Raw genomic sequence first — 11302 nt, 5'->3', positions numbered from 1 at the left:
AAAGAGAGGTGATAAGCATTCATTAATTCACTCATTCTTTGAGGAAAGAAATGTTGCAAGACAAATGACACTGGCAGTAGTAAGTTGATTGAGGGCTCGGGCGTAACAAATGCAAGAAATATTTACGACAACATGTCTAAGGTTGGGTGGAGAGTCATCCCCAACACTTTCTTGTGCTTAGTAGGATCTGGATGGCATTACAACCTCAAATCACTAGTAAGATCTATTTTTCATTCTTCTCCCTATTGATACATTTTATTTGCTAATCTATATTTTGAAAATTCTTTTCCAATTAGTAGAAAATTTGTATCGATAACATGGTTGATATATTTAAGTTTTTAAATTTTAATTATGGGTTGTTACATATTCAAATTTTTTAAGCAATATGTCAACGAAAGTCATTGCCATTAGCATGCAAAGCCACCATTGTTATGACTTGGTTGCATTTAGGTCATAGAGTTTGCGTTGAACTTCGTCACAGGCTCCCAAAAGAATCCTTATGGAGATCCGACCACATAATCAAATACGGCCATAGTGATCAACACTCCACAATCTTAGCTTGGCTCTTCACTGTCACATAGCAAGTATATATATTGACTCTCGACTTGGTGGCCACGGCCTTCAGACTATGATTCTTTTTTACTTTAAATCTTGCCTCAACGTTGTTTGCAAAACAAACCATGTCTTTAGCTTACCACCATCTTGATAATGTTAATTAAATCACATCTCCATTGTCTCAGCGTTACAATCACCATTATTTCGAACCACATCTCGACATCTTCTAATTTCGTTGACTTGGCTTACTTGATAAGCAATATATGTCCATGTCTAAGCCATCATCGCCTCGACTTCATTGAATCTGATCGCAAGCCTTCAAGCCACCATTTGATAAACAATATATGTCTCACTTCTACCACTACCTCAGAGAACCACATCTACCACCATTACCAAACAAAGCTTGCCCCGAGCGAAAAGATATTCAATCAATGTTCCATCCTCAAACTGAGTCAGATGTGGTCAACTGTTCACAGTACCCGACATGTGATGATTTGTGTCCAAGACTTAACCATATCCTCATTCCTTAAACCTTATTTCATGACCCTTCATGGATGACTTAATGGAACTGTGTCATGGAGCCATGGCCTTATTTATCGTGCTTAGTTGTAACATATACCTTGATCCTTGGGTTAATGCCCTTAGAGGCTTAGTTATAAGTTCATACCCATGTGTCCTTTCAACTAACAAAGCCCAAAAGGCCACTGAGCCTACGCATGCCACATGTAATAATTTGTTTTACTAGGACCACACTAGTTAACGAGTGCACATGTTGTCGTGAATCCATCACTATATCTTCTAGAAGTTACACACTATTTAACGTTTTAGTGATGGAGGTTTCTCCCTACAGTTTTTGGCTTCCAATTAGCGATGATCTTCAAACGTGATCTGGATTTAAACAAGAATGCAACAAATTACAAAGATAACCATAAACACAAAGATGCAGCGGAAATAATACTTCATTTCATTAATGTAAAATACTGAAATATGCATACAAACAACAATGGAAATAGACCGGCTAGGGTGATGGTAGCTTATCTCTGAGAAGAGATGTGGCGGCTACATGCCTCTGAACTGTGTTACAATGAGACTTGAAAGCCTATTTATTGTTGAGAAACAATGGAAAACCCTTAACATCCCAAAACCTAACCCTAGAAGATGAAATTCCAAATTGTGAGCCCCGTTTTGGGTAAGTTGGTACATCAACTACTTGGGGTCGTAACTTTGGCACCTGATCTTTGTTTGACGCGTACAATAGCTCATTAGAAAGATCTATCCGAGCACTACAACTTTGGGGAGAGCAACATCGGTCCATGGACCGATGTTACTCCCAGTTTTCCCAAAAAACGTCGTTTAGGGCCTCAAAACAGCGCCGAAAGTTCAGGACTTGAAAGACTGCTAAAAATAGTAAGTTGTGCTACAATTAAGGAAACTGAAAAACTGAAAGAGACAATTGTGGGGGTCCAAATGGGATAGGTGGGTGGCCACCAACATCCACCTAGATCATTCCTCCCCCCTTAAGAAGCAATGGTCCCCATTGCATTGAGATCCTCCATGAGATGAGGAAGTTGCTGTTGAACTTGGTCCCCGGTGAGCTGTTCTACAATCTCTGACATGTCTAGTAATGGTGGGAAGCATGGTCAAGGGCGGTCCACATTGAACACTCGATGCAAGCGAAGGAATGGGGGAATACTGTGTGTAAACTTGTGTGGCGCCCAATGTTGAACATGTCGCTTCTTGTACTTGTCACTTTTCAGAATGGAGCGGTGATATATCGCCCCGCTAGGTAGAGGTGCTCTGGGAGTCAAATCAAATGAATACTTAACCTGACAGTGTAACGGTACCCATCTGGGTAAGGAGAAGATGTTCCTGTGTTCTTTCATGACTTTATCCTTTTGTTGTTGTTGCTGCGTGGAGGAACCCTTCGCGGGGGTCATAGATGTGGTGATGATCTTCCCCTTACTTTCGGAGCGAACTAGACAAAAAATGAATTTCCTAGTCTGGGAGATGAGCTTGTTGCCTTTCTTGGCAGTGATCAAGGAGGTGGCGGTAGGTGGGGCTACCTCCGGTATCCTGTATAATGAATTACCAGCGAGGCCTTGACTCATACACAACATGTTGCCTCCACAAGTATGGCTGGCCCAATAGTACATCACAAACATCCAGAGGTGTAGCATCACACAATACCTCGTCTGTTGGCGAACTTTGAGATCTCGTCCTTCATGAAGCCACCCGATATTGTACGGCTATGGGTGTGGTGTAGTCGGTAGGCCCAACCGCTTCACGACCTCTGCTGAAATGAGGTTCTTTTGGCTACCACGGTCGACAATGAATTGCAGTGGCAAACCCTTCAACCACATCTGTGAATGGAAAAGACGGTCCCCCTCCTCTAGGTCTTCGAGCTCATTCCTCTGGATCTTGGCGGTGGCAACAGTGACGCTAGGCTCTGCATCCATGATCTACTTCCCTATGCCATTCCCCTTGTCAGGTTCTGACTCAGGGTCGGAACATGCATCTAATTCTGAAGCCGTCAACTTGGCCACTAGCGACTGCTTGGTCCGACACTTACTTGTGTTATGAGTGGGACTTGTGGAACTCACACCACTTTCCTGTGTCCTCCTTCGACTTCGTGGTGTTGTTCTTTTCTTGCGCCTTCGACAGGTTGTCTTGGGTCACCCCGCCTTGGCTTTGTCCTTTGGTCTTCGGATTTGCAGATCCAAAGTCTCGCTTCTTTTGTTTGAACTTTTGCTCAATTTTGACAGCGTATCAGTACGTCATGTCGAGCGAGGAGATGTTCAGGAACTCCATCTCTTTCTGGATGTATCTGTGTAGGCAGTCGCGGTATTTGAGTACCAAATGTAGCTCAGAGTCCTTGATACCCAACTGTGTGCAAAGGGTATGAAAAATGTTTGTGAACTCCGGCACATCTTGCTCCATTTCCTGTCGCAGTGTGGTCCATTTGATGTATTTATCCTCATAGCTTTTGACAGGGTAGAACTGTTGCTTGACGACATCCCGAAATGAATCCCAAGTGGGTACGGCTGAAAATAGTGAGCCCGTACTTTTATTCTTCTGCTCACAGTAGGTTTCCCACCAGTTCTTAACGTGGGGGGCTGCTTTGAGAAGAGCAAAAACAATCTTTTCCCGACTCGAAAATTAATGAACAGAAAATTACCCATCTAGCAGATTTAACCATTTATGTACGGCATCTACGTCTATCTAACCCTCGAATATGGGGATTTCAAAATTAACTTGTACCTTAAACGGTGTGGCGTTTCCAGAGTAGCCGTTAGAAGTCGATGCGTCGCCTCTGGGTACCAGCTGAAGGATCTGCGCAAAGATATCCATCATCGTGTTCCTTTGCCGCTCGAGGGCTTCTTCAAGCAAGATTTTGATAGGATCTCCTGCCCCCTCGTCTTTCTTCTCATCTGCCATGGGAGGCCATCGGGATTTGTGAGGCTAGTCTTGCAAAGGTTCGACCAGTTCAAACCCTAACTCCTTATATCCCGACCTCGTTGGGGACATGCAAAGAAAAACAAAGAAAAAGCAGACCGCTCTAATACCACTGATCCGGATTTAAACAAGGACGCAACACATTATACAGAAAACCATAAACACAAAGATGCAGCGAAAATAATACTTCATTTCATTAATGTAAAACACTGAAATATGCTTACAAACAACAATGGAAATAGAACAACTAGGGCAATGGTAGCTTATCTCTGAGAAGAAATGTGGTGGCTACATGCCTCTGAACTATGTTACAATGAGGCTCGAAGGCCTATTTATTGTTGAGAAACAATGGAAAACCCTTAACATCCCAAAACCTAACCCTAGAAGATGAAACGCCAAATTGTGGACCCCATTTTGGGTAAGTTGGTACATCAACTTCCCAGGGTCATAACTTTGGCACCCAATCTTCGTTTGACACGTACAATAGCTCGTTAGAAAGATCTATCCGAGCACTACAACTTTGGGAAGAGCAACACCTGAAACCAGGATTGGTGTTGCTCCCAGTTTTCCCAAAGAACATCGTTTAGGGCCTCAAAACGGCTCTGGAAGTTCGGGACCCGAAAAATTGCTAAAAATAGTAAGTTGTGCTACAATCAAGGAAACTGAAAAACTGAAAGAGACAGTTGTGGGGGTCCAAATGGGATAGGTGGGTGGCCACCAACATCCACCTGGATCAAAACAACCATAACTTCTCATCCGGGAGGAGTTTCTTAAATTAGAATATACCATTGGAAAAGTATCAATGAGACCTACACAGCCATGTTGTTTGTAGAATCTTTTAAATATCAAAACTACTTCAGAAACTTAAATAACCTCAAGCACCGCCAACTTTCTTGATGAAAACTTGTAAGAGGTTTATATGTCATATCGAGTCCTACTACTTCCTGTAGGCGTCATGAGTGATACGATTGTAGCCTTAGACATTCTTAGGTCCCTACTACTTTAGACATCATGAGTGCTATGACTTCATAGAGAGTCCTATTGCTTCTTTTAGACATTGTCAGTGATACCGCTACATCCTTAGGTGCAAATATTTCTGAATCTCTTTTAACATAAAACTAAGTTGAATGCAATTGAGTCACAAATATTGTGTATAGGGAGGGACAAAACAAAAGTATAACATTGTAATAATAACCATCGAATATAAATTATTACCATCCAAGTTTGGTAATTGTGAGAATGAATAAGTAATCTGCTAACTCATTTGAATGTTTGAAATGAATCCAAAACCATTTGATCATAGAGATTCAATACCTCCCCTCTCACATAGAAGGGGCTCCATACGCACCATATTCAAACATGCTCTATTTGCATGATAACACCCCATCCTAACTAATAAACTAAAACTTTATAGATAACATTAAGTATTATTCTCTAAAAACATCTAGAAACTAAAATGAAATGGATAACATGACAACACCCCATCCTAACTAATAAACTAAAACTTTATAGATAGCATTAAGTACGATTCTCTAAAAAGATCTAGTAACTAAAAAGAAATGGATAACAAATCAACAAAGGAGTTGTAACTACAAGTTTATTTATTAATATTATGAATGCTTCTAAAAACTAGACACCTTTATAATAACTAGTATGGTGGCTTGGATGGTACGCATCATGATAATCGTATGCACCAAATAATGAATGCCTAGACGGTACATGACTATTATCATGGTAATTCAAGATATTAGTACTTAGATATGTTACCTTGTTTTTGTTATTATTGCCCATAAACAGTGGAACTCGTCATGTATACTAACATGCCAGCTAAGTTCCAATGTTCCATGTATCATTGACATATTGTCAACACTACTATATATCAAGCAATTTTGCGTGTGTTGATATTATTGGTGTAAAATGTTACTCTACTTCCAACATACCAAAATATTTTAGATAAATATTGTAAATCAAAAGGAAAATATCACCTTGCTAACTGCAATAACAATTTATAACCTTATTTTTGGCCTTTGAGAAAAATTGAAAGGGATTGAGCCTTAAAGAGTTTGTCACCTTGTGTCCCACCAATAATACTAAATTCTTAATATAAAAGTTGCCATTTTGTTTTTGTTTTTTTCATTTGTATCTTTTTGCTTAAAATGTTAACAGTCTCATTAATTATTTGACAATTGGTTCCAACTCAATTCGGAGATAGCAAAATTTCATATCTCATTCAAATTTTATATTTTTATGCATTGACAAGATTGCAATGTTTCCATTTAACCAACAACACCAAAATTGTTGATTTTCTAGTTCTAATTAGACAAACACAATTTTTTGCATCTAGTAATTACTTCGAACAATTTATGATTACTTTAGGACACCCCAAAAAATCATTAAGCAATCACACAAAATTCAATTGGTCAAATATTGACTGTTTTAGAAATTTGAGTCCTTGGAAACTTCAACGTCTTCCTCAAATTACTTCCCATGTGTGAGAGAGATGTCAGTGATGAATGTGTGAAAACAGAAGTTCATCTGTCTTTTTATAGTGATTTTAGGGTGCCCAAGAGACGCGTCTCTCTTTGCAAAAAAAAATTAAAATTAAATTAAATTAAATTTTTCTAATTTTAAATTTAAATTCTTTCTTTTAACTTCTGTATCTGGAAAACCTCCCACAACTATCCAAAAATTCAACAAAAATTTCCAAGTACTTTCTAGTAGGTTGCACTAATTGTTAAATTCCTTTGTTACAACATTAATAAATACTAAAAATTTGTAATTAACTCAAACAAAATCATTGACTAGACATACTAAGTATAGTTAAATAGTTAGATATAGCAAATTTATTAAAATTAGGTGTTCATTGATGTCCCGGAAGATAAAGGCAAAAGCTAGAGTAAAGGATCAATGGTGTGCTACTAATGATATCGATTATCATCCCTATATAGGTGGCAATTTTGTTAAATGTAGTTGTTGTGGCCTAATATTTTTGGGGATTTTAGAAACCATTTAAATACTCCGTGCACAAATCAGTTCACAACCCACACTAATCACAGTTCTAGTTCTGATGACTTTGCTCATGATTATAAATCATGATTATTATATTTGTGATGTGATGTATATCAGCCTTACAAGATCTGATAAAAATAAAATAATCGAGAATCAATAAATAATGTATCACTTGATCGCATATTTTACTTCTTATATATTAATTTTATTTTCTAATTTATCTCTATATATGTCAATGAAATTGCTGATTTTTTTTATGATGTCTGGAAAATCACAATTTTTTTCTTTTACCGATTTTTCCTTATTTGAAAAAAATAATATAGTTTATATTTTGTAATATGTACCACGATTTGCCAACTTTTTCAACACTATAAGATATAGATATATATAGATATATATATATATATATATTCCTTTTTGAAAATAGCCAAAATAATAATCTATCATAATCTCCTTGGAATTTTCCAATTTTTTTCTTTTACCGATTTTTCCTTATTTGAAAAAAAATAATATAGTTTATATTTTGTAATATGTACCACGATTTGCCAACTTTTTCAACACTATATATATATATATATATATATATTCCTTTTTGAAGATGGCCAAAATCATAATCTCCTTGGAATTTTCAAAAACAAGCTTACCGTAGTTGGAAGGGTGGCATTATAAAAATGATTATTACAAAAGTATGTAACCTGGCCATTAATACACATTTGTCAGTTAGTTAACTTTTCGCTGTGATGTCTGAAGTGTCAATTTGATCTTCACAGCGCCATTGCAAATGAAATAAATGACACGATAATTACTAGGCCAAATAGTACAGATCAGTTCTAGATACAATCTAAGAATAATTTAAATAAAATATTATTTAGAACAAATTTATATACAATCTGCCTTGAACCACCATATTGTTAAACAATTTTACCACACAACTACAACGTCACTGTCAAAAACCTATGGATGCTCATGGGTATTTCTTATATGATCGATCAAATGACTAGTAATTATGATACGACTTCATTCCAGTTGTGGACTGGCAAAGCTAATTCCAGTTAGCACATAAAAACCTGAATCAAGTGTCTCCAAGCAGCGTTGAATCAAGTGTCTCCAAGCAGCGTTTTATGCCTTCCCTTTTCATGACACAGAGTGCAATACTCGAATACTAGAAAACCGAGCAAATTCCAAGCAAGATAATTAGGCTCAGAGAAATCAACCTCTCCGTAACTTCTTTTTAAAAATCTTCGTTTTCTTCTGAGCTTGGCGTTTTCCTGTTAACTTCATCTTCTTTTGTGCATGCCACATTGGGTTAACGATTGCAGCTATCTTTTCTATTTTCTTTCTCTTGTCTCGTGTTGACTTCACATTCTGTCTCACTAAATTGTAAGCTTGTACAAAACTTTCAACCCCCATGATGTCTTTCATGTGACATAGAACATCATCTGCCAATAGCTTCAAGTCCCCTGTATAAAGGATTAAATAACCAAGAAATTAATGTAAGCTACTCAACCTCTTCAAAAAAAGCAAAGAGTTATCCAACCATCCTCATTAATACTACCATGTAAAAATCAAAAGTCTCATTTTCCTCACCAGAAATCACCTTCCCTGCAAAACCCTCTGTGATTTTATACAGTGGTAGCAATATTGTTGCTCCATGGCTTTGAATTCCTTCATGACCCATTTGCAAAGAAATGGCTTTATACCACTCAAATATGGACTTTGTCTGCAAACAGGTTAGTGTTAGGATCCAACGCCCAAGAAGTAAAATCTAAGAATCAAATGTCAATAAATGTCGTACATATGTATATATAACAGACTATATGTTGGAAAGTGCAATTGATCATACCTGTACATCCCGCACTTTAAGTGAAACCTTTCCCAACTTCTTGAAGATGGGTTCGAGTAGTGATATTTTGAGGTCCTGATTGAAATCTTCATTTACTTCAAAATTGGAAACATCTCCACATTGCCTACTAACCAAATAGGTGCAAACCTCTCTGCATGCTTTTGAACCAAGCAATGAAAATGCTTTCAAGATACGTGATTGATTGCTAGCATCAAGGGTGAAAAAGAAATCACTTAGATCAGTTTCCTGTCTGCTTTTCACAAAGGAATACAGTGCACAGGTTGCATATATAAGATTCTTCACAACTACATCACTCGTGCCTTCATCAAGAAGATCTGTATCAAGTTGGTGACAAAAGTAAGCAGCTAATAAGAGGAGTCTGCTAGGCTGCAAAAGCATTGCAGTTTTTCCGCTTGAAATGTTTGTCTGATTCCCTGTATTTATTTCAGATGCGGAAACAGAAAAGTATGTAGCTATAAGACGTCCACATGCATTTCGTAACCACATGTGTGGATGAACCAGAAGTGAACAAATTAAATCCCATATTTCCTGCACAAACAGTCGTTAAGAAAAACTAGGTGAACAAATTTCACTGTCTAAATAAAACAAATCTTGCAAACGTATTCAGAAAGATATAAAGGAATTCGATTCATTTTTAATTTTTTGCTATGCAACAGCACAAAGATTGAGAACCAAGATGTGAGTTTGATCTAATTAATCAAAACAGCAATGAAGGATGTGACCAAACAGGTTAAATATTGTGAAACTTTAGTTTTTCCTTCAATGTATATGGTCCAAGGAATCACTGTTAACAAAATACAGGGCAATCATGCTATTCAACGCAAATCTATGTTGCCAGGAAACGTGGGTGCGGGGACGGGGACGGGGACGGCATTTTTGGAAACAGGGTGCGTGGGTTCGTCGGGTAATATAATAATATTAAATTTTAATAATTATACTTTATAAATTATAAATTTAAAATTAATAATATATATGAAATTTGAATTTGTATATTTTTTCAACTTTAAACAAGAAAACTTTATTGATAATCATTTAAAGTTTAAACATACACATCATTGAACATTCAACATTGACATTGAAATTTCAAAATTTATCACCAAAAAACTGTTCTTTTGAATCTTTTCCGTGTAACCATGACACTATGACAGCTATGTGAGAGAGCTCAAGGCTACTACTAACACTGAAAATTCAAAATACATACTAGGATAAATGCTAGACTCAGTTATTTTGGTGAAACTTGGGACAGATTTTGTCACACACAGGCTTTAAAATAACTATGCAGCTTAGGTTCATTTGCAAGGATGCCTATCAATGAATCAGGTTGTGGTCGTACAGACCCTTCCTCCTACACAACCAAGGAGTGTTAGCATTTCTGCCTCCTGCTCTAATTTCAAGACAGCTTCTCTCCTTATTGAAATTGCTCATTCTGGCTGGAGCTTGAGCTTGTAACTTTGCTTTGAATGTTTAGTCTCCCCCATATAAAAACACAATTTTTTCATAGGAGATTCTTCTCAACCTGATAGTGGTCTAGAATTTTCTTGATGTCTAATCATCCACCTGCCCCATGCATGGTGTGCTCTGTGGTAAAGCAATCCCAAAAACAGTGGCAGCCTTACCCTTCCACAAAACACGCTTATCAGTCTTTGTTTCCCAATAAAATGCACAGCAGCCATCTGATGGCTTGAGGGATAGTTTGTCTTTGAGTGCGAAGCTCTGCCTGAATATTAATTATCTAAACATAAAACATCTTCGCAGTTTTTAGAGATTACTTGGTGTACAAGTCTGTAGAGACCATATATGATTTAGGCATATTTTCCTAGTTTTAATCTTAACATGATGTTATCAGAATGTTGTGAGAAATTGGCAGATTTTGATACTTAATTTAGCCATTGTCTAAAATAGCCCTTGCCATTTAACAGCATCAGCTGATTACAGCTTATGGCTTATGGCTGGTCTCAATCCTACTTTCTATTTGACCGAAAATGTTTGAACCTGTATGTGTGCATTTACAGTTTATAATTTGATGGTTATTTGGCTCGGGAATGAATGTTTCATTCCAAATTGATTTACAAGGATTCTTAAAAAACAAGACTTGTAAAAAACTTTAAAAACCGGGTGCGGGTACTCGTGCAACACAGGTTTTGATGGTAAGGACCGTGGAAGAATGTTTCATTCCAAATTGATTTACAAGAATTGATTTAGGGTTTTTTAGGTTTTGTTATAAGTTTTACCTTTGTTATAAGTTATTTCTTAAATTTCAATAAAAAAAAATTATTTGAAAATTAAATTTTTAATATAGTTTTTTTTATGAAGAACCCGAAGAACCCAAAGAACCCAACCCGAAGAACCCAAGAACCCAAGCACCCGAAGAACCCAAGAACCTATTAAAGGAAAAGAACCCAATTTGTTTTTTTGAAGAAC

The 11302-nt window shown here is 37.0% G+C and overlaps 1 protein-coding gene across 1 annotated transcript in view; it reads right to left on the bottom strand.

Moving 5' to 3' along the window:
* Positions 1-7859: 7859 nt before the first annotated feature.
* The window catches only part of LOC149178130 (uncharacterized), a 41950-nt gene continuing 38507 nt past the window's right edge, over positions 7860-11302 (bottom strand). Inside the window, exons 14-16 of the mRNA XM_089421996.1 lie at positions 8861-9409; positions 8605-8737; positions 7860-8477 (exon numbers count right to left, since the gene is read on the bottom strand). Coding sequence (XP_089278122.1) covers positions 8227-8477; positions 8605-8737; positions 8861-9409 — 933 coding nt within the window. The 3' untranslated portion in view covers positions 7860-8226. The remainder of the gene's footprint in view (positions 8478-8604; positions 8738-8860; positions 9410-11302) is intronic.

Source organism: Pinus tabuliformis, chromosome 4_1, assembly GCF_031772625.1.
Source record: "Pinus tabuliformis cultivar Carrire ecotype Pingquan chromosome 4_1, CPIR1, whole genome shotgun sequence".
Lineage (NCBI taxonomy): Eukaryota > Viridiplantae > Streptophyta > Pinopsida > Pinales > Pinaceae > Pinus > Pinus tabuliformis.
This window is presented reverse-complemented; position numbering and strand designations above follow the sequence as displayed.